The 25,023-nt window shown below is 40.7% G+C and overlaps 1 protein-coding gene and 2 non-coding genes across 3 annotated transcripts in view; all 3 read right to left on the bottom strand.

Moving 5' to 3' along the window:
- Positions 1 to 25,023, bottom strand: part of LOC124545424 (40S ribosomal protein S4) — a 32,939-nt gene that overhangs the window by 3,315 nt on the left and 4,601 nt on the right. Inside the window, exons 3-5 of the mRNA XM_047124339.1 lie at positions 8,834 to 8,931; positions 7,370 to 7,541; positions 2,543 to 2,672 (exon numbers count right to left, since the gene is read on the bottom strand). Coding sequence (XP_046980295.1) covers positions 2,543 to 2,672; positions 7,370 to 7,541; positions 8,834 to 8,931 — 400 coding nt within the window. The remainder of the gene's footprint in view (positions 1 to 2,542; positions 2,673 to 7,369; positions 7,542 to 8,833; positions 8,932 to 25,023) is intronic.
- Positions 13,409 to 13,544, bottom strand: LOC124546278. The gene has a single exon (XR_006967683.1). It is a non-coding gene; the product is annotated as a small nucleolar RNA SNORA16B/SNORA16A family (small nucleolar RNA).
- Positions 22,052 to 22,186, bottom strand: LOC124546279. The gene has a single exon (XR_006967684.1). It is a non-coding gene; the product is annotated as a small nucleolar RNA SNORA16B/SNORA16A family (small nucleolar RNA).

Genomic DNA, 25,023 nt, shown 5'->3' with positions numbered 1-25,023 from the left:
CTTCACTTTAAGCTTAAAAATTGTACTGCGTCATTCATGTTGCTTTTTCCAACAGGGCATAAATAGTTTAGTCTACACTTCAGCCACAACATCTGTAATACTACGATTGTGATTGGGCAGGTGTGCCTCTTGCCTGATATTTCCATCTCGGCCTTTCCCACCTGCGGAAATTCTAATTCTGAATCAGCAGATAAACTTCTTCAGGTCTCTATATTATAATCCTTTTTATAATACATTCATTTAAAAACTTTTCCACCAAAGAATACATGTCACAGAAGTTACTCTTACCTGTTCTACATTTAAATAGTCAGATTTGCCTGCCTTCTGTTTATACTGTAGCACTGTTATGAGCCTCGCAGCCTTCAAAATTCAGCAACAAGGCACTTTACAGTGCATTTACCCACTCAGTAATCCCACCAACTATACAAACTACCATTGTAACTTATCATCCTTATATCAATCAAGAAATTTAAATAGCAACCTCCTGCAAAAAAAACTTCAACAAGAACAATTTAGCCAAATAGAAATAGCGAACAGGTTGAGTATTGAGTATAGTAAGTTCAACTGATGACAACATCCTTTAGAGAAAAGAAAAGCTTACGCAATAAATTGCCTACAAACAAGGTAAGTAGAGTGAGACTGATGCTTAGATCACTACATGAAAGAAAAAGACTTATTGTCATTTAGTCGTAGTTGGATAGATGTAACTAAAAAAGTGCAAGCGCACTGTGTGTGTGTGTGTGTGTGTGTGTGTGTGTGTGTGTGGAGCATTTTTAGAACAATGGGCATCACAAAACTGGAGGCAGCAAATTCTATCAAGCTGTGTAGTTAATTCCCATCTGGAAATACAGTACAACTTGCTCAAATTGTCATGTGTATGATTCGGAAATCTGCCCAAACCGTACGAGTATTTCAGTCACGACACATTCAGTGCACTTTTATATGCTGATGTTTTGTATGAAGTGGGACGTGCCTAATGTGGAAAATACTTAATAATTCACTGTATAATGTGGAAAAGAGCCTACGCGGTTCTACTGCATTAGAGTTCGTGAGTTATTCATTACTCTACAAGGACGTTATTTCTAACCTCTTAAGCAGCACAAAACCACGGAAAGAGGTCCAGTGCAGCACAGAGCTGCTAGTGGGGACCTAAAACCATGCCACTCTGTACAACAATGGATAAGTTGCCCTCAGTGTCAGTACAGTACAGCACAGGAATCTGTTCGTTCATCACGCTCTATCGGCTTTTTCGTTTTCCTCATGACTGACGCACACCGGCACATACAGGAACATTGCTGCAATGTGCGCAGTGAAAGAGGTGGGTATTGTTCCATCAAACAATGGATTTACCTGGCAAGGTCATTATTTTCTGCCAGTTCCAGTTGACTAGTAGCACTTCAAGAGATACAGTAACATGATGTTGAACAAACGGTGTATGTCGTTAAATGTTAACGAAAAGATTAATGCATTCAAGGCAACTAAGAAAGAAACTCCACACGAAATTAAGTTACGTTTCAACTGCAGTAAAACAAATTTATGAGACTTTAAGAAACAAGGATAAGATTTGGGATGAATGGACAAAATGGGCAGACGGAAAGAAAGGCGTGGAAGACCGGAAATGAAGAAATTAACAAAATACTGTGGGAGCATACTATCTGAAAGAGTGCAGACCAGCTAGTACTTAAGAGGTCATAGTGGTGATTATCAGTACCAAGTGGTCACACACAGCAGACAGGATCTGGAATGACTAGACAATGCATGCCTGTTCTGCCAGTTACTACTGGGGTCCTTTTCATTTATGTTAAAAATTTGTGCACACAATAATATACATACTTAAGTGTAGGGAACAAGTATTTACATTATTACACAGATACACCATCTCTGTGTCTATTTACATGCCTTTTGCGGTCCTACAGAGAAACTGTAGATCTTTACTAAATTTATGTAGGTTACAAGAGTATTTTACAGTACACTATTTATTAGTCCTGTAGTGTGATGTCTCACACCTCTACCAGAGTCCTCAGGAAACATAATGACAATGTTATTGCTGCAATTTACAGCATTGCATTTAACTTTTTGTAGGAACCATGTTATACACCAATATAAAGAATATTATTTACATTCATTGTACACTGCATTTGACATTGTAATACACTAATATAAACAATAAACAATGCTATCCACATTCATTGGTCGCTGTATTTGGCAGTGTAACTTACTGGCTGCTATTGCAGTGTATAACAAAAATGAGTAGGCCGTACTGTGTATTAGGCTGTGGTACTAAAGATTAATGCTCCCCATCCCCAAGCATTCACTTAACATACAATTTGAAAACAGAGGTGTAATAAAACTGAAATGACATGTCAATGGTATTCAGTCAACAAACCGTAACCCAATTCTTAAAATGACCTACTGTGCAACTACTCTAACAAGCAATATTACAATCCCCAGCATACCACTTCTTTTGCAGCTACATCAAATAAAGTGACAGTCCTAACCACATAAAATAACTATTTAACAGCAGAAGTCTGTACATACTAACCTTGTAGCGAAAGTGTGACCATTGGCGTCCTTTATATGCACAATGTCAAAGGATCCTGGATGTCGTTCCCTGTTCACAACAGTCCCAACTCGACCCAAGTTACGGCCTCCAGTGATCATGCACAGATTTCCTGTGTGGCAGGAAATACTTATCTTAAAATAACTGCCACAAGGGTTATTTGAACATTAACTGAGCTTCACAAAGATATTATAAAGGTGTGACACACACACACACACACACACACACACACACACACACACACACACACACACCTTTCTAAGCATAAGTAAGTTTACATGAACATCAGAAGAAAAGTATTCATTTTAAGAACATGAAATAATTAATCAGAAAAAATGTGAACATAAATATAACGGGCATGACATTTCTTCTCACTGAAGGATATAAGACATTGGGCTAGAAATGCATGCTGAATAACGAAGTGTTGGCCAATAAAGTGTTTCAAAAGGAACATAGATATTACAAAGCACCATGGCTTGGTTATAGTAGAAACAAATACATTGTCTATTTTATATTCATGGCCACTAGATTCTGTTTTCTTGTTTGCTCTGTTACTGCCATGTTGAAAAATGACAACTCCACAGGAGAAATAATTGTTTTCACAAGATTGCAAAGTATAATTGCCTCACTGATGTGCAAAGATGTTCTGGGCTGAGGTAGCAAACCAATCCTCCAAATAGATGGAACATTGACAATTTGTAGACACAGGAAGTGTATGTAAGGAAAAGCATACTGGACACCCTCGTGTTTCCAACAAGTGTTATGTGAATTCAAACCATATTTCAACAAAGTCCTACAAAATCAATATGTGCCAGTTGGGAGTTAAAACCCTCAGCAATAAGAATTTAACTTGTTTTAAGATGTCAGCTGGTTACATGGCCATGAAAGTTTTAGCCGTCACAGGCCTTACATCATGACAACAAATGTAAACATGCAGCATTTTCTAGAATACTATTGGGGTTGGGGTTGGGTTGTTTGGGGAAGACCGGACAGTGAGGCCATTGGTCTCATCAGATTAGGGAAGGACGGGGAAGAAAGTCTGCTGTGCCCTTTCAAAGGAACCATCCCAGCATTTGCCTGGAGCAATTTAGGGAAATCACGGAAAACCTAAATCAGGATGGCCAGACGTGGGAGTGAACTAGAATGCTACTGACATTATTTTTGCACAACACATGTTCAGTGCTGAGGCGACTTTCCACCTTAAGTAGAAAGTGGGAAGTAGGCAATGTTCGAATTTGGGACCAACAAAACACACATGCACACTGAACACGTCCAAGATTCCCCCAAGTTGTGTGTTCTCTGAAATATCCCACTCATCTGTTTATGGACCATTCATCTTTTATGGAAACAGCAGTATCTTTCTATGTCACACAACTGGTTTTTCCGAGGTTGAACGAAGACGACATTTAACAAAATTGAGCACCAACAACCCCTCACTGCAGTCACTAAGTGCATAAATATCTGAATGAAACTAACAAGCCGCTGCAATTGTTGTCAAATAGCCTGCAGCTTAGCACTAATCAGCTGGCCTCCACAGTCACCGGATATGTCATCCTGTGACTTCTTCTGCAGGATTTCATTAAGGACAATGTTTATGCAGCAATACCACCATGGTAGCTAGAAGAGTTGAACTTTATCCATACTGCCATAACATCAGTGACGATGGACATGCTTACCAGAGTATGGGGAGGAATTCTAGTGCCTGTGCGATATTAATTGTGGCACAGGTGGAAAACATAATTAACATCTTTAGGCTTCAGAGATTCGCAAAGGCATGCCCTATGTTTCATAGGTTTATGTCTTACAGGTTAATAAATATATGCCTTTGAAATACATGTATTTTGGAAATCCGCTGTATATTGGTAAATGTGACCACAGACTACCAGTTTTACCCCCCCCCCACACACACCCACACACACACACACACACACACACACACACACACACACACACACACACACACACACACACCACGAAGTTACTAATTTACTTTGTCGTTTTCTGATGAAGCAAATTATTAATAACCAGACAGATTGTGTAACTTCATTGCTACCAAATCCTGGTCTAGTATCTAAGTTGCACTAGCAGGTCATGCCATCACAATGTTCAAAAATCTGAACTTCAGTCTTGCCAATGTGAACAATAAATACCTCTTTCACCCACCAACTGACTGATATTAGTGGTCTACACATGAACCATGGACTTTGCCATTGGTGGGGAAGATTGCGTGCCTCAGCGACACAGATGGCCATATTGTAGGTGCAACCACAACGGAGGGGTATTTGTTGAGAGGCCAGATAAACGTGTGGTTCCTGAAGAGGGGCAGCAGCCTTTTCAGTAGTTGCAGGGGCAACAGTCTGGATGATTGACTGATCTGGCCTTTTAACACTAACCAAAATGGCCTTGCTGTGCTGGTACTGTGAACAGCTGAAAGCAATGGGAAACTACAGCCGTAATTTTTCCTGAGGGCATGCAGCTTTACTGTATGGTTAAATGATGAGCATGGAGAGCTGCAACAAACCAGTCTCAGGACTGAAGACCACAACATCCACAACAACAACAACAACAACAACAACACCACACAGAAATATTAAAAGGTTTACAGTGCCACTGTGGAGGCTTATGACAAAAAGTTGGCAACTGTCGCATTAAAACGGCATCTTCCAAACATGTAATAGAGAATGTGTGTAATCTTTGCACATGTTATTAGTTTTATGCCACACTGGTGCTGCTACTACATGGTTAAGGTTCTATACAAGTATCCGATTATATCATGGGGTTCACTTTGGTACACATCCTATCCAACTGTCTTTCCTTTGCATTAGTCATAACTATGTCTTCAACTCCATTTTTCTGATCCATTTCAGGTCTTTCCTAGAAATTACTAATATTTATCCAATTCACTAATTTTCTGTTTTCTAATAAATCATTTTATGCTTAGTTTCAAACCTGCTCTATTGAATTACACCAACTGAAGTTCAGTGTACAAATAAAAGCAAACGGTAAATTGTTAACATACAAGGAGGGTTCTGGTACATTCCATTGACCAGTATTCCTTTCAGTTTAGGAGCTATGAACACTCCTCTAGCAATCAGAAAAATTGTGGTTCTCGAGGTTTGTTAGCACAGGCTGTTTAAACTGCACAACAGTTCTCAACATGTACAAAACCCAGTCAATGTGAAATTAATAGCCGGCCGATGTGGCCGAGCGGTTCTAGGCGCTACAGTCTGGAACCGCACGACTGCTACGGTCGCAGGTTCGAATCCTGCCTCGGGCATGGATGTGTGTGATGTCCTTAGGTTAGTTAGGTTTAAGTAGTTCTAAGTTCTAGGGGACTGATGACCACAGATGTTAAGTCCCACAGTGCTCACAAGGGAACCGCCCCATCGCACCCCCCTCAGATTTAGTTATACGTTGGCACAGTGGATAGGCCTTGAGAAACTGAACACAGATCAATCGAGAAAACAGGAAGAAGTTGTGTGGAACTATGAAAAAAATTAGCAAAATATACAAATTGAGTAGTCCATGTGCAAGATAGGCAACATCAAGGACAATATTATTCCACGTGCACAGTGGTCCCGTGGTTAGCGTGAGCAACTGTGGAACGAGAGGTCCTTGGTTCAAGTCTTCCCTCAAGTGAAAACTTTCATTTTTTATTTTCAGTTTATGTGACAAACTCTTATGTTTTCATCACTTTTTTGGGAATGATTATCACATCCACAAGAAAACCTAAATCAGGCAAGGCAGAAGAATCTTTATACCCATTCGCCAAGTGTACAAGTTAGGTGGGTCGAAAACATATTCCTGTCATGTGACGCACATGCCGCCACCAGTGTCGTATAGAATATATCAGACGTGTTTTCCCGTGGAGGAATCGGTTGACCTATGACCTTGCGATCAAATGTTTTAGGTTCCCATTGGAGAGGCACGTCCTTTCGTCTACTAATCGCACGGTTTTGCGGTGCGGTCGCAAAACAGACACTAAACTTATTGCAGTGGACAGAGATGTCAATGAACGAACCGACAGATCTTAACTTTGCGAAAATAAAGAAAGTAAAATTTTCAGTTAAGGGAAGACTTGAACCAAGGACCTCTCGTTCTGTAGCTACTCACGCTAACCACGGCGCTCCTGAGCTCACTTTTACCTTTATGTTGCCTTTCTTGCACATGGACTACTCAGTTTGTATATTTTACTAATTTTTTTCACGGTTCCACACAACTTCTTCCTGTTTTCTCGATTGATCTGTGTTCAGTTTTTCAAGGCCTATCCACTGAGCCAACTTATAACTAAATCGGATGGGGGTGCGATGGGGAGGTTCCCTTGTCAGAGCCATTTGAACCATTTGGAATTCATACTTTTCAATCTTTTCTTTAGTTTTGTTTGTGACCTGAAAATGGGCCACTGTGCTACTTGTGAACCCAGACTGTTTGTTTGCTATATTAAAATCCAATGTTTTGTTTCTTAGTGGGTGGTGATATCTTTTGTGAATACTTTTACATTAAAAAGGAAGCAGACATTTTTCTTGCGAAGTAGGAAAATTTCAGAATTTTTGCAGAATGAGAGGTCAATTGCACCGACGAATCTGAGGACTGAAGCTTTTGCCATATTTACTTGCACTTATTTCTTCACATACAGAAAAATTATCCGTGTACTGAATCTGAGCCAGGCACTTTCATCATGGTGTATATTGAAAAACTCTGAAGATTAAACTCTGTAACAAGTCATTACCTGTCACTATTCCGACGAATATTGCTAATCACTGAAGTTACCAAACAATACTGAGTTATATTACTACGATTAATTCTCACCTGAGTCAAATTTTATGAAGTCCATTATTTTTCCTGAAGCAATATCCAGCTGAACTGTGTCATTAACTTTTATAACAGGGTCTGGGTACCTGATGGTACGTCCATCATGGGTCACCAAGAATGGGATACCTTTAGGACCAGTCTGCACCCTCTTCACTTTGCACAATTTATACTGAAAATGAAAATGACATTTAGCAAAAATAATTACTGAAATATTACAAATTTAAGTTCTACTTTTTCTCAGATGAGTAAGTGCACTTTCACAAAAGTTCAAAGCGGTGCCTGTAGTATCCTCATTGATATAACAGGATGGATTAAATGAGCTCATTTTGAGTAGCAGAATCTAAACTGCATACCCATAAGCTCTTGAAATTTTTTTTTTGCACTGCAGGTAGTAAGTTTTACAACAGAAAATTACACTCATTTACTTTTCCTAATTTATTGAACAGTTTATGGCATGTTCTGAAGCAACTAATCACTGAGTGAACTATGTTTCATGCAATAAGGATATTAAATGGCACCCACTCAACCTCAGAACAGCTCTTTAAATGGTTGAACAGCCTCATGATAGATTTACTCCCTTATTAACTTTATTCACAACATCTAATGGAATACTGTCCATCACCAAGTCCGTATGTGACACAAAAAATAGTAAGGTATTTAGCCATAAAAAACTGACCACTTGCCTAGTGATGAGTTCATTATCTGGAGTTCAGTTCCTAGAGATTCTGTGAAATTTCAAGAATTTTAATCCTGAAGATCTCTGTACCAATAATCCGCCATTTACAATGCCAACAAAGCACACTGAGCACATTTGGTAAGCAGTGAACATGTGTACCTCTTCCCCTGTCAAATTTTTATATGACTGGATTAGAGTCACATGCATAACTTGTTGAAATGATTGGATAGTTAAGGACAATAACTTTCTTCAAAACACATCTAATACAATGTGTACTCCTGACATGCTATATACTACTGCACAGAACATTTAAAACTGGTTTCTTCCTTTCTCTTCTCATACCAGCATTTTTAATCAGGCAATGAACCTGTCATCTTTTCTTGTACAAATATATTTTTTGAACTATGTGCCTAGAATGAATGGCCAGTCTTAATGGTGCCCACCTATCACCCATCCCTCAAATGAGAGGTTAAACGAAGAAAAGAGGTGTATATCATTTCAGTGATGTCATTAGAGATACAAAATTAGTCTTAAGAATCACATTTAAAATTCTGATTGAGTATTTCTTTCAACCTCTTACTTCAATGCACCACTGCACTTCAAACCTGCACACAATGCATTAAATATTCTTTTATCCTGGGATAATATTTTTAATGTGCTGGAGGATAAAGTGACACTGTTACACTACTTGGTACCTTTCAATGGTAGTTCATTAGGGTAACAAAATCTTAAAATATACTTAGAAACTGGCCAAACAACTGAACTCAATTCTGTTAATAACGTACCTTTGCCTCCTCAGGTGTTATTCTGTGAATTGTGAAACGGCCCTTTACATCATAAATTAGACGGAAAAACTCTCCAGTCTTTTCAATTGTCACCACATCTGAAAACGTTTGAAATCAATGTAAATATAAGTTTATTCAACAATTATTAGCAGTTAAGGCATTATCTCCAGTTAATAACACTGTCGAAGTTGCTACATTATAACTGTCTTTTTAAAGCACTGGTGATAAAGCTAATCAACAATGTGAAGGTAATTCTTAAATACAGGGTGAGCACAAAGTCTTGCCCTGATTATAACAATTTATTACAGAATAACCATTTGACATAATATTTTACATTTGATGCTGCTTTATACGTAGTGTTACTAATTTTTTTTATTTATTTATTTATTTTTTTTTTTTTTAAGACCACTTACATTAGTAACCCTCAATGAGTGCTCCCTTGGTAGCTCAGAGGATGTATTCCAGTTCACGCCAGGTGTTTTGTAACGTGTTCTGTCAAAGTACCCACAGCAGCTTGTATCCTAGCCCTCAGTTTGTCAACATCAGCAACTGGTGTGACAAAGACTTTGTCCCTGATATAGCCCCAGAAGGGGCATAATGTCTGGAGACCGGGCTACCCAGGGTGTTGGAGCATTTCTTCCAATCCACCGATGCAGAAATGTTTCAACCAGGAAATCACGCACTATCAAAGCCCAGTGTGTGTGTGTGTGTGTGTGTGTGTGTAGGGGGGGGGGGGGGGGGGGGGGGGGGGGAGAGGAGAGATAAAGTGACACTGTTACACTACTTGGTAATTTTCAATGGTAGTTCATTAGGGTAACAGAATCTTAAAATATACTGTAGAAACTGGCCAAACAACTGAACTCAATTCTGTTAATAACGTACCTTTGCCTCCTCAGGTGTCGCAATTGATGGAAAATTATCCATGGTCGATATTCTTCTAACTGTGGGCCAATGAACTGTCGCAAAATGTCTAAGTAAATGTTAGCGGTAATGAATTTTTCCGCAAAGAAAAACGGACCAAAAACCTTGCTGTGCATGTGGCTGCACCAAACATTCACTTTTTCGCTGTCTCGCTGTAAGTGTACAGTAGACGTGGAGACTGAACCCTATATATGGACATTACACCTATTTACCATTCCACTGACACAAAAGGTGGACTCATCGGTAAAGCATATGCAATTTAAATAATCGTTCATGCTATCAATCCTGTTGAGAATCTCAGTCGCAAATTCAGCATGTGACGGCAAATCATTCAGTTGCAAGCCCTGCACGATTTGCACTTTGTAAGCACGCAACCTAAGACTTTCATGAAGAATCTTCACCACACTTGCTTGCGGTATTTGAAGTTCACAAGTTTATTTAGACTGACTCCATTGAAATGATTACAGAACAAGATTAACAGTTGCATCACTCACACGAGGCCTGCCACTTCGAGGGCAACAAATCCACGCCATCGTCTTCGCTGTCTAACGTAGACTAATCTGACTACGCAAGATTTATGACAAATGGTTCCATAATCAAGTCCCTGCCAATTTCCCTGTTGTAACCTACATATTGCAGCTTTTCTGTGTGTCTTAAGCAAGCTGCCCATGCAGATGTTGAGATGTTGTCTATTGCATCATGCGCAAGTCTCTCACATCTGCAATTTTGTATTTATTATTCTTTTCCGCAATATATGCTTTGAACCGAGCCCATACCAACTTAACTGGGTTGTAATAGCAATGGTCTGGGAGTAATCTAATGATACAGTGTCCATACCACTTTGCAATTTTATCTACCTCAAACTATGTCTGCAGGCTTGCGTTGTTAAGAACCAGAAATTCTGCTCAGGCATGTGACAAGTTACAAAGTATTCCATTAGATGATAACCATGCAACAATGTCTGTCTTTTTGGAGTGCATATTTGGAGGTTTGTTCACTTTCACCAAGTGGTTGCTCGCATTGTCCACAACTATAACTGGAGACACAGGAATATGCGGCAACAACTGTTGAGTAAACCACCTTTTGAAGACGCTGTACGGCATTTCAGAGCGGTAATCTTCAGAAGTCTTAGCCTTTAAGACCTTAACAATCAGATTATCCTGGGGAATAAAGCCAGTATCTGCTGATCCGACATGAAGAACTATAATTCTATTACCCTTACCAACAGGAACTTTTACTCCACCATAGCCATCACTCATTTTCCAGCACATAGCCCTGGTGTGGTTCTGATTAACGAAAGTTTTATCTAAGTAATAAATTTGTGATTTGCCACCTTCTCTGATCTCCTGCATTGTTCTCAAAAACACAGTCCCTGCAGCAACAATATCATTTCGTTTCATTAATGATTTCCTACCATCATTGTTTTCTGATACCTGAACCCCCATGTCTTTCAGAATCCTCAACATGGTCCTTTTCCTTTTGTTAAAATTTTCAGCTTCTTTCGTATGCGGAACTAGTTTCTCTGCTGTTGGATACTCGTCTTAGCATACATGCAGAACACTATGTGCCACGAAACATTTTTCGCAAAATCGTCTAGCTCACCCACTTCTTTTCTGCAGTTGTGTTGCTTCCCTGGTGATTTGAAAACAGCTGAGCCGCAGGCATGCACAGACGTCTCAGCTTCGCTGGACATTCCCTGGACATTCCTCAAACCAACACCACAGGTCTCAGCTGTCTGCTCCTGGAATTTGGCAACGGCACGACCCATGCCCTGCGCCAGTGTGGATTCAGTGGAAGACTGTCTCAAAGTATCGCTACATAGGGAACACTATTTTTCTTGCTTGTTTGTGCAGCACTTGGCATGATTGCTTACCATCACTCATAATGAACAATATGAAGGCAGTCACCACTCAGCACGCAACACTGACTGCAATGAACAGAACTTCCGAGCAAAGCATGACCCACATGCAACGAAGACAAGAATGTCATTGGTGCATGATTGGCCGAGTGTCACATGGTACAACGGTTTTTGCGCATCTGACCCTGACCTGCCTCTAGGTGCTCTCCGCTCAATCTCATGGAACGTGCTTCGCATCGTGATTTGCATAATTAACTATATAAAACAAATGTCTCCACTCAGCTTAAAGTTATTTTAGGTGAAGGCATTTTGTGCTTCACCCCATAAATGTAAAAGAACACACTTTAAAGAGCTTTTTAAGAACAATATAAAATTAAAATATTAATCCAGGGAAGCAGAAAATACTCCCATCCGATTGCACCTACAAGATCTTTTTCCACAGTGAAATTTGGAATGGGATCATATTTACACTTTTTGTCAATGGCAGGCAGGAGGCAGTTTTTAATTTAAAGAACTCTGCTACATACTACATAATTGTAGTCTTTCTGGGATTCTCAGTGAAATTTATGATTTACAAGTTTCTGCATTTGCAGTGAGATCACTTCAATAACTTCCCAAGCTGTCTTGTCAGGCACACTCATTTCTTGCTGTTACAACTAACCAAACACTGATCACCGTGACTTCTCCCTCAATATTTTTCTTGGTGTTGCCCAACAATAAAAGTTTGCAGAAATTCAAATGCATTATTGTTCAACAGCATTGGAAAACTTTGGTGACAATTTACAGTTCTCTATTTGATTGGAGACTGAATAGTGAGTAAGGATATTTGCACTTGACACTTGATCAGCATAACTAGGGAAGTTGTTGAAATTATGTACAGAGAAAGTGACAACTTGTGATATACCTAAAAACCACAACCATATCACAATGAGCACAATTACAACATATACAATGAATCTCCTCAGTCACAGTTTTGTTGCCAAGTGATTTTGGAACAGGAAAGATTATCACATACACTCCTTCCAACATAGGGAAATACGGAAGCGTCCGATCCCACCCGTCTGCTTTGACCCATGACGTCACAAATATGGCGGAAACAAAAACACACACACACACTTTCCACAAGACGCCTAATGACACTAACGGGACAAGCGCGGGAAATGGGGTGTTTTGGGTGGGGGGCAAACTAAATATAAACAAATTTAGACGCCTTGCGTAGCTACAACGTGTAAGTGAAGACAGCCATGCATGAATACCCACCCACCTCCCCAGGGGTCCCCCTGCAACCCATAGAAGATAAAGATGCTTCAGTAGCTGATTAGTGTTTTTTGTCTTTTTTAAAAAAAAAAAAATCTCACGGGACAGAATGAACAGATCAGAAAGATAAATATAATAAACTAAAACAGAAATTCGAGGAAACAGATAATTAAAATAAGTAATAAGTGTTTTTAAATTTAAAAATCTCACGAGATAGAACGAACAGATCAGAAAAGTAAATAAAATAAGATAAAACAGAACTGGAGACAGCCACACTCAAACCAAACTCCGCGCCGTCATGACGTCACACACGACAACACCCTTACGTCACGGGTCAAAGCCGACGCATGGGATCGGACGCTTCTGTCTACCCCAACATAGCATGTTACATATGAAGAACTATCAAACTGACAGTCACAGGAAACCAATAAATCTTTACAACCTTTGTATTCATAAATGATTAAAAATCACTGAAAATTCAACTGCAGAAGACACTGAAGTTTCCTTAAACTATGAAGAAAACTGCTTGACAAATTAATTTTTGTTTTCATCCCTGGGTAATACTGACATGATACAATCACCAAATCAGTGACCAATGGGAGAAATTTTTATATTGGCCATGTTTTGACTGCCATCTGACATTAAAATTCAAATGCAGCTTCGACCAGGCCTATTGCAACACTTTTTTGCTAACTTGTAACAAGACTTATTTCAACACAGCATACCACACTAAGGCCAGGGGATCTCAAATTGCCAACCAATGGAGTCCATTTTTGACTTCAAAGAAGGCCCAATTTTTGCCCATTTCTGAGAAAACATCAGCTGATGTTCATCATACCCAATTAAATAGGAACTTTTACTCCTAAAATCAAGCCCCGTTCGAGGAAAGTACTAACAGCCAATGGCTGGGAAGCCGAAAACCTATGCAATTACTACATGCATTCTGTAGGTTTCTTCATATGCTGGCAGAAATAAATTTAGTAATCTATGGCTAAACATTTATGAAAGTGCAAGTTTGTTCTATTTTCAGTACTTACAGTGCACTGCCTTGTGGTATATGCATCAAACCTGTTCCTACAATGTAAATTATCAAGCTATCAAGCAGATAAATTGCTAAAGAAGACTTTCCAAAATAAACACACACACACACACACACACACACACACACACAATCCTCAATACGATTAAACTGAGGACTGCTGATTTGATTTTATCAAAGTACAACAGACAGCTGTTATTGAAGGCTTTGTAACAGCAACTTGCTTTTGGAAACCAACAGGAATTGTGTAACCAAGTTGACAATTATAGTCCACAGCATCAGTCAAACTTTTAGCACCCATTTTTTCAGCAGCTTATGGAGGGTAGGCATCAAAATTAATTCCCAAAACGAAATTTTAAAATTTAAAGAACTAGTTGCTTAAGAACTGCATTCATTGCATCTTCTTGGTGCTGTACATTTATTTTCTCCTGACATTTACACGCTAAGTACTATTAATCCAGATGTTCGAAGGAATGTGAAGGTATGTTAAGAGCGAGACTGAGAAGCAACCAGGATTAAAATAGTCAATAACTACTGGTGTTTAGAACTTTATCTACCTCCTTGTTATTCTTATAAATAATTTACAAGTCATGGAGACACGTCATCAAATACCAGGTGCAAAAGAAAGAATGAAAACTTTGCTATCTCTCAAAAACAATCCGTGTACCATTGGCAGTGCGTGCGCACATGCATGCACTCTAACACTGATATCTTCAGAAATCTAGCAAAGCTTTCATTCTTTTTTGTATGCCCGTCAAAAACTACTGTTCATTGTGTGGCCTCATTTACTCCTAAATTATTCACATTCAGCCAGAACTTTCATTACTGTACTTGTTATTCTTCCATATTGAAATCTCTCCTCCTCCTGGTCCCTACAGTGGAAACACTTTTTCACCATCAAACCTACCAATCAGACTCAACCAAAGACCAATGTAGCACCCTGCCTAACACCGTTCACTTCTCCACCCAACTGTGATCTACCCCCACTGCCTCCAAACCACCCCTGTTAACTTTCCAGAATTTCTTAACGACGAACCTTGCCTCACCATCATTCCCCAAGTCCATCAACATGCAAACCAACAAGAATCACAGTCCATCTAAAAACTGATCCCAACCTTATAATCCTACCTGAAGACAAAGGCTCCACCACTTGTTTTGAACCACAAGGATTACCTGGAAGAAGGACTGCCAGTTGTCAGATACATCCACCTACAAACTTTGCCACAGTGACCCCATTCCAGAAGTTCAACAGAATCTCCAGTCACTGCTCAAATCCTTGGGCCCATACCAAAACCTCTCCCCAGAGTCCACCTCTCTACTCATCCCCATCGGCATGCAAGTCGCTGAAGTGGCGTCAAATCTAAAGACTTTCACCAGGCAAGCGGTCTACCCGACGGGGGGCCCTCGTCACACGACATTATTGTTATTATACCGCTATTGAACACAACTTATCCCAATGCCCGATGGATTCCAAACCAACAACCTCCTTTCTAGTCGCCATGACCAAATATATCCTCAACCACAATTTCTTCTCCTTTGAAGGCATTACCTACTAACAAACCTGGGGTACAGCTATAGGCACCATCCTATGCTGACCTATTCATGAGCCATCGAGAGGAATCCTTCCCATACACATCGAATCTAAACCACTCACCTGGTTCAGATTCATTGACGACATCTTTGCAATCTGGATTAAGAGTTAGAACACCCATTTACTTCACCTGGTCCTTCTCAACCCAACAAGCCACCTTCCTGGATGTTTACCACCTCAAAGATAGCTACATTAGTACCACCATCCATATCAAATCTAGCCACCAGCAATACCTTCACTTTGATGGCTGCCACCTGCTCCATACAGAGAAGTTCCGTCCATACAGCCTAGCCACCCGTGGTCGTCACATCTGCAGTGACGAGCGGTCTCTCTCGAAATATACCAAGGGTCTTACTGAGGTCTTCACAGACTAATTATCCTCCTATAGTGAGTTTAAAATAAGTTGCAACCTTTGACAGTTCAGCACAAAGCAAGTGGAGAGAAGCGTAGTTGCTAGTGTGTCCTGGACATATCAGCAAGTGACCACAGTATAATGCCAGGCCTTGCTAGGTGTGGGACCTGTCAGGCTCCCAAGACAGAGTGAACAGAAAGCCGCGCAAGCTGATAAATCTGCAATCTTTCTCAAACTTTTTACAGAAACTATTCGGTAATAAACTGATTCTCGCACATCTTACAGTTTAATTCGCCAGCTTCAGGATGAACTGGCTATCATTTCGTTAATTGTCAAAACTACTGCGAGAACTTCTTAGTTAGCAGCGAAAAATAGGTATTGCTATGAATTGGTGTTTGGTGTGTGATGGGTTACATGTTGCTTCATATTAAGTGTGGATGATATATTGAATTATTCTTTAAACTTTTAAGTAATCACTGCATTTTCAATTTCAAGAAAAATTAATGTATTCAAAGCACCCTGTGACAAACTCCAGAGTCAGGGAAAAAACTATAATAAAATATTCATTACTCCCTCATATCTCATAAATAGTCTGAGATATCCAAACAAGATTTTGTCAAATGATAGCACGCAAAGATGAGAGTGTTTCGCCATATCATTGATATGATAGACTTCCATATCTACCGCAATAAACGACTACAGATCTTTTGAATGAAGTAATGTAATTATTGAGAGCCATTGCTAGCTGGTGAAATGAGAAATGCTATTGGTTTTGTGACAATATAAGTTAAGAAATTAAAATTTTATTTCTATACTAAGAATGGGCTGTTTCATAAGCTACTGACCAGACTAGCACTCACTTGTTAGTGTAATAATACACCATTTCAGGATTATGTTGCAATTTCAAATGCAATGGAGTGTTGACCAGACTAGCACTCACTTGTTAGTGTAATAATACACCATTTCAGGATTATGTTGCAATTTCAAATGCAATGGAGTGTTAATGAGATGAATATTTCTGAACTCTGTTGCATTTGGACAAAAGAAGCAGATTTTAACATGGCAAGAAGAGAAGTTACGTATTCGTCAAAACTCATCAGTCCTCCATGAATCAATGTCTCCTGAACTGTAGACTCGGTATGACTGACATATCAAGACCAGTCCTGTTGTGCAAGATTTACAGTGGCTTCTTTGGTCAGCATTTCAACCTCACTGAGCGTAAACTACTGTTTGTTTTCTGCCACATTACTTTTCACCTAGGCCCATATACTCTGTGGGATTTTAATGAACATGATACAGAGGAAGCCTGATTCAACTATTCCGTTTACTGTTAGCCAGTTCATCTACCCTATAGTGTGATGTTTTGGCTACAGCACTACAAGTTTCATTACCTTCGCCTTATACATGCTAGGTTCACCTTTATCTGCTGGAACATTTCTTTGTACTCACTAATTCTACTGTCCTTCAATGCATTGTAGGAGCTTTATGCATCACAACAGAGCGGTAATGCGTTTTATCCATTACTACCGTAGAATTCCAAGGAATATTTTGCAGCAGAACTTTATCTTCCCAGCCCACGAACCTGTTCTCGGACAATACTCTTATTGAAAACCTCTTATTCAGATGTACTGCACTGTTATTAATGTAATGCCAACACACATTACAACGGGAGCTGACGAACATCGATGCATCTAACGCATGCCGTTTATTCATGGTCTGGCAAAAGGGGCTCGTTACCAGCCGATCCGCTGGCGGCGTGGCAGGGAGATCTGGCTCGCCACTGGTGTTATCTGGGCAACAGGGTCATGTCCCTATCCAGTCAGCAAAACATCAGAAGTCGCAACTAATTTTAAATGCACTATAACCATGTAGAAAAACGAATATCTCGTACCTTGTCTTTCCTATCTCCCACCACCTCCCCAAGCCCCACCGTCCAGCCACAGAGGAGCATTTCTCTTTTAACTCTGTACTCAGTACCATCCAGGATTGGAGCAGCTGAATTACATTCTCCGCCAGGGTTTCAACTACCTCTCATTGTACCCTGAAATGAGAGACGTCCTGCCCTCCCACAATGGTATTCCGCTGTCCCCCAAACCTACACAATATATTTGTCCATCTCTACACAATGCCTGCTCCCAACACTGACCTCATGGTTCATACCCTGTAATAGACCTAAATGCAAGACCTGTCTCATACATCCTCCCACCACCACCTACTCCAGTCTGGTCAGGAACATCACCTGTCCCATCAAAGGCAGGGCTACCTGCGAAACCAGTCATGTGATCTACAAGTTAAGCTGCAACGACTGTGGTGCATTCTATGTGGGCGTGACAACCAACAAGCTGTCTGCATGAATGGCCACCAACAAACAGGCCAAGAAACTAGTGGACCACCCGGTTGCTGAGCATGCTGCCAACATGACATTTTACCGACTGTTTCAGAGCCTGAACCATATGGATCTTTCCCACCAACACCAGCTTTCTGAATTGCACAGGTGGGAACTTTCCCTGTACCATATCCTACATTCCTGTAACCCTCCTGGTCTCAATCTTCATTGGTCATCGTCCTCACCCATCCAACCTCCCTGCTCCCATTCCAGCTGTATATAGCCCTCATTCAACTATCACACCCAGTCTATTTCTCTCCTTTTTCCACTGCCCCTCTCCCCTCCCCTCCCCTATGTCTAACCTCCCAACTGGACATAACTGCACTATCCTCTCCACCTCATCCCTGCACACTCCCTAGCAGCACTACACTGTCTGCCACCCCTACACCCTACTATCCCTCCCCCTCCACACCCCAGTCAGTTCCTTACCCCCACTCCAATCACGCACTTGTGCTGCTGCTAGTAGTGTGGCTGGTTGGTTGGTTGGTTTAAAGGCGGGAGAAGGGACCAAACTATACGAGGTCATCGGTCCCTTGTTCCTAATGAAACAATGCCACAAGTGTGAGAATAAAACTGACGAAACATATAACACAAAACGAAAAGAAGGGAAAAACCACAACAACGAACGGAAGGCAACGAACGCTAAAAGGGACAAAAGAGGACAAGAAAACAACAGAGACACTAGAAACATAAAAGAGTAAAACATGAAAGCAGATTATGGTGGTTGGCCAATCACGAGAATAAAAACGGAAAGCCAGCCACTCTGCAACATATTAAAACCTCCACCCCATAAGCACTAGGGTGGAGGACACGGACAAAGGACATGTGCTAAAACCTACAGAGAAGTATAAAACCATCTCTCACGGATAAAAAGTAAAACTAAAGCTGCTGTGGAGGCATTGTCGCCAAACACTGAAGGCAGGGTGCTGGGAAAGTTAAAAAATCTGCCGCAGAGCGGCTAAAAGTGGGCAGTCCAGCAAGAGGTGGACGACTGTCATTTGGGAGCCACAGCAACACCGAGGTGGGTTCTCGCAACTGAGGAGGTAACCATTGTGAGCCACAGATGGCCAAAGCGGAGCAGACAAAGGACAACTGATTCCCTGTGGGAAGCCCACAGGGAAGACTTGCACACATTCGCAGTCTCCTTAATGACATGCAGTTTAGTGTGCATACTGTTATGCCATTCCTTGCTGCGTAAGAAAGAACGCAGGTCAGTTTCAGAGATGCTTATCTCCAGGAGCAGTTTCCATGTATCCTGTTTGGCCAGCCTGCCAGCAAGTTCATTGCCTTGGATTCCAACATGTGGGGTCCAAACAAACACCATTGTATGACAGGACTATTCCAGGGCAGAGATGGATTCCTGGATGTTCGCTACCAAAGGACGGCGATGGTAGCACTGGTCGATAGCTTGTAAGCTGCTCAGGGAGTCAGAACAGAGAAGAAACGACTCACCAGAACAGGAACTGATGTACTGAAGTGCACGAGATATGGCCACAAACTCTGCAGTGAATACACTGCAGGAATGCTGTTCAATATGGCCTCTGTGGACATGGGCGATACCAACATTACCATCAACCATCGAGCCATCAGTCTAAACAACTTCAGAGCCACGGAAAACGTCACGAATCGAGAGAAAGTGACAGCGAAGAGCAGCAGGGTTAACTGAGTCCTTAGGGCCATGTGAAAGGTCAAGGCGAAGCTTTGACCGAGGTGTACGTGAATGGACCTCAAGTAGAGGCAGTAAAGGGAAGGACTTCAGTTCGGAAAGAAGGGATCGCACGCAAACCGCAATCGTGAGCCCTGACCTGGGCTGCCGATGCGGGAGATGAACTGCCATGAGTTGAAAAATGAGACGGTAATTCGGATGCTTCTGAGAACTAGGACTGTGTGCAACGTAACTGGCGAGCAGTAGTGCAAGTCGGATCTGCAATGAAGGGACTCTGGCCTCCACCAGGACTCTGGTAACCAGAGTCATTCTAAAAACTCCAGTCGCTAGGCGAATGTCACAGTCGTGCACGGAGTCGAGCAAACACAATGCTGACAGTGCCGCTGAACCATAAAGCAGACTCCCATAGTCAAGGCAGGATTAAACAAGGGCTCTGTAGAGCTGCAGCAGTGTAGAGCAATCTGCAGCCCAGTTTGTGTTGCTCAACCAGCAGAGAGCATTGAGGTGCTGCCAGTACATCCGCTTAAGCTGACGAAGGTGAGGTAGCGAACTTAACTGGGCGTCGAAAACCAGTCCTAAGAATCAATATGTCTACATTACAGTGAGTTGATCATCATTAGAGTAAAGTTCAGGTTCCAGATGAACTGTGCGACACCGACAGAAGTGCATGAGAGACAACTTCGCAGCTGAAAACTGGAAACTGTGGGCTAGAGCCTTGTGAATGGCTCCCTGTAGGCACTGCTCCCAACACCAGTACTGGAGGAGCAGTACGAATGGCAGAAGTCATCCGCATACAGAGAAGGGGAGACTGACGGCCCTACAGCTGCTGCTAGGCCGTCAATGGCCACTAAAATTAGAGATGCACTCAATACAGAGCTCTGCAGAATGCCATTCTCCTGAATACAGGAACTATGGGAGGCACCAACTTGGACACAGAAAGTACACAGTGACAGGAAGTTTTGGATAAAAATCGGGAGCAGGCCCTGGAGACCCCACTCATAAGATGTGGCAAGGATATGTCACCAGGGCATGCCGTATGCTTTACACAAGTAAAGAAAGACTGCAATCAGGTGTTGGTGTCTGGAAAAGGCTGTTCGGATGGCAGACTCCAGGGACACAAGATTATCAACGGTAGGGCAATCCTGGCTGAGGCCGCCCTGACATGGAGCCAGTAGGCCGTGTGACTCCAGGACCCAACCCATCCAACGCACCAGAAGTTCCAGCAGCTTACAGAGAACGTTGGTGAGGTTAATGGGCCGATAGCTATCCGCATCCAGTGGATCTTTATCAGGTTTTGGCACCAGAATGATGGTGCTCTCCCACCACCGCAATGGAAAGACTCCATCGCACCAGATCCGGTTGAAGATGACAGAGGTATCACTTGTAGTCAGACGAAAGATGTTTAATCATCAGACCGTGGATCGGAACCTTATTTGGAACAGTCTTTTTATTGTGCCTATCTGCGACTCAGCATCTCCACTATTGGTGAGTAGCAACTTTCCTTTTTATAATATTGTTACATTCCATCCTCGATTTTCCATTGTTTGATTTGATTATTTATTCACCACATTAATCCTCCTATTGGAAAAATCATATAAAAATACCAAAACACATGCATAAATGCAGCAGTTCTACCTTCTCTGGCAAGTTAACTGTTGCTCAGCCAGCACAGTTTTCTGCAATGGCTTTAAGCTGATACGTACACGAGTGGCAGTCTTACTTTTTTCTATTTCTCAGGAAAATTAGCATATATGGACCCCATGACTATCAGCCCCATCAAACATGAACTTTAGGGACGGTTTTCACATAAATTAGATAGGGTGTACAGAGGTTAGTTATCTTATTATTAGATTTTAGGTGGTGTGCCAAATTTGAACATAACTGGTTGGCCATGTTTGAGATGCTCCCCTTGTAGGAGTGTTCAAATGTTAGTGCAGAAAACTACTTAACCTACAAGTTCATAAAAGCTATTGCTTAGAACTATGTTTTTCCTAATAATCTAAACAATAATTTCACAGGAAACCAACATTAGTTTTTCAGTAATTTTGACATTTGTGCACAAACTCACAAGCACTCAAAAACTTGTCAGAAGCAACTATGGAAGTCACTATCATGAAAGAAATATTGTATTCTGTAACGAAATCAACATTTTGTCTTCATCCCTGGGTAATACTGATATGGTACAATCACCAAATCAGTGACCAATGAGAGAACTTTAATATTGGCCATGTTTTGACTGCAGTTAAACATTAACAGTGGAACGCAGCTTCGACCAGGCCTTTTTTTGAAACCTGCGCAGTAATAATTTCTACTGATCTGCAATACAGAAGTAACTTGCACAATTTGTAGTGGAACTACGTACTAAGGTTATAACATTAGAAGCCAGCAAGTTTCTGGATATAAATGTCCTTCCAGCAAAAGGAGCCTAACTACACATTTAGTAAATATTAGTTGCATTAGGTATCTTTATAGCCAATTCTGGAAGAAAAATTTAGCACCTTCTGTCTCCAGACTGCAGTCAACAGTACATCACAGCCAACTTACACATCCACACGTAAATGGTGGAATATAGGCTAAATAATGGAAGGTGGCAGGGGTAAAATACAAGGAGCGAAAGGCTATTTACAATTTGTACAGAAACCAGATGGCAGTTATAAGAGTCGAGGGGCACGAAAGGGAAGCAGTGGTTGGGAAAGGAGTGAGACAGGGTTGTAGCCTCTCCCTGATGTTATTCAACCTGTATATTGAGCAAGCAGTAAAGGAAACAAAAGAAAAATTCGGAGTAGGTATTAAAATGAATGGAGAAGAAATAAAAACTTTGAGGTTCGCCGATGACATTGTAATTCTGTCAGAGACAGCAAAGGACTAGGAAGAGCAGTTGAACGGAATGGACAGTGTCTTGAAAGGAGGATATTAGATGAACATCAACAAAAGCAAAATAAGGACAATGGAATGTGGTCAAATTAAATCGGGTGATGATGAGGGGATTAGATTAGGAAATGAGACACTTAAAGTAGTAAAGGAGTTTTGCTATTTAGGGAGTAAAATAACTGATGATGGTCGAAGTAGAGAGGATATAGAATGTAGACTGGCAATGGCAAGGAAAGCGTTTCTGAAGAAGAGAAATTTGTTAACTTCGAGTATAGATTTAAGTGTCAGGAAGTCATTTCTGAAAGTATTGGTATGGAGTGTAGCCATGTATGGAAGTGAAACATGGACAATAACTGGTTTGGAAAGAAGAGAATAGAAGCTTTCGAAATGTGGTGCTACAGAAGAATGCTGAAGATAAGGTGGGTAGATCACGTAACTAATGAGGAGGTACTGAATAGGATTGGGGAGAAGAGAAGTTTGTGGCACAACTTGACTAGAAGAAGGGATCGGTTGGTAGGACATGTTTTGAGGCATCAAGGGATCACAAGTTTAGCATTGGAGGGCAGCATGGAGGGTAAAAATCGTAGAGGGAGACCAAGAGATCAATACACTAAGCAGATTCAGAAGGATGTAGGTTGCAGTAGGTACTGGGAGATGATGAAGCTTGCACAGGATAGAGTAGCATGGAGAGCTGCATCAAACCAGTCTCAGGACTGAAGACCACAACAACAACAACAACAACAATGGAAGGAGTAAAGTTTGTAACTCTGTATAACTGGGGTGTTTGATCCCTGATAGACACATGAATAAGACTAAACATTCCTAAGCTACCGGACAACCTCAAGTTTTCGTATGATTGCCCTTCAAATCTGAACAGCTGATATCTGGACTGAGCCACTTGCTGTTTAAAAGCAAGTGGAACTGCTCAAGATTTGAAGTTAGTACATTTCTTTAAAATTATTAAAAGAATGCAAACAAACAAGAATGCCACAGCCAAAGTCCACTTATGGTGTCAGTGGCTCTTGCACTGCATGCTGATGTTAGGAATTTGTTTGGTCATCGCCAACTGTGTAAGTATACAGTAGCCAATTAGGATCACTGAATAATGATTCCTTTTGAGATAAGATACAAGTTGGAGAAAGCTGTTTCCAGTATGACCTGGTTATGATTTTTTAAAGTTTGTTACTAATTTTCATATTTATTCGGCAAATGGAAAAGATTAGATGCACTGACAGACCTGTAATATGGCATGAAGCCTAGATTAGATTGCATTTCAACAATCAGTTTGCAAGTTGGCGATTCCAATGAATCTATGCAAAAATATGATTGCACAAATAGACTAACGCATAGTATAGCCTAAGAAATACATTCATCACTGCACTAAGCCACTTTTATACCTTATTTTTTTCCAATTTTGCCAAAATGTGACAATGTGATTGCATTTTAATCTATTAAAACAGCAAAACTCTAAGAACCATAAAAAATTATGGATCATCATTCTGATTAACTACCAACAACCCATTGCAGATCACATTTCTGAGCTCCATTCGTTAATCGTATGAATTGTTACCAATGATGGCACATTATGCTATAGCCACTAAGTGTTACTTAACCAAATATCACAGAGCATTTCTGAGATACATTAAGGGCCAAATGAACATGGAATCTGACCTTATATTAACAAAAATGACCTCATATCAAGGTTAACTTTGAAATCTTGTCTAAACAGCAATACCAGAGTACATCACCATGAAGTAGGATATTATTTGACAGGCAAAAATTTGAAGATCAAAGACAAGTTCAACTGTGATTGTCAGTTTACGAAGTGATGAGATTCTTCAACAATGCTTTTGTTTTAAGCAAGTACAAATTAGAATACTAAAGAACATGTCTTATGAATAAAAAATTACTAAAATTTGTGAATACACCACTCCCACATTGCTGAAGCTATTTTTTCGATCTATACGATAACTTCTTGTTGGCAACTCAATTTATGTAATTCGTTTAAAGGCTTTTTACAGACACTTAGCAGAAGAGTAAGATAGTAAAATCAGCATCAGAATACACTCACCAACATATGAGTGGCACACAGCTGTTCCTCAGTTTGCACTTGAGACAACCAATACGACTGTCTCTACGAAGGATCACACGCTGCTGGTGAAGCTCTTTTACAATAACAGTGACTGTCAGTAGCTCTGAAGAAGTTCCAGACATGTTATGAAAAAGAGCATGGGCCTGATATCACAAAA

Source organism: Schistocerca americana, chromosome 8 (assembly GCF_021461395.2).
Source record: "Schistocerca americana isolate TAMUIC-IGC-003095 chromosome 8, iqSchAmer2.1, whole genome shotgun sequence".
Lineage (NCBI taxonomy): Eukaryota > Metazoa > Arthropoda > Insecta > Orthoptera > Acrididae > Schistocerca > Schistocerca americana.
Note: the sequence above shows the minus strand (reverse complement) of the source record. Positions and strands in the feature narration are given on the sequence as shown.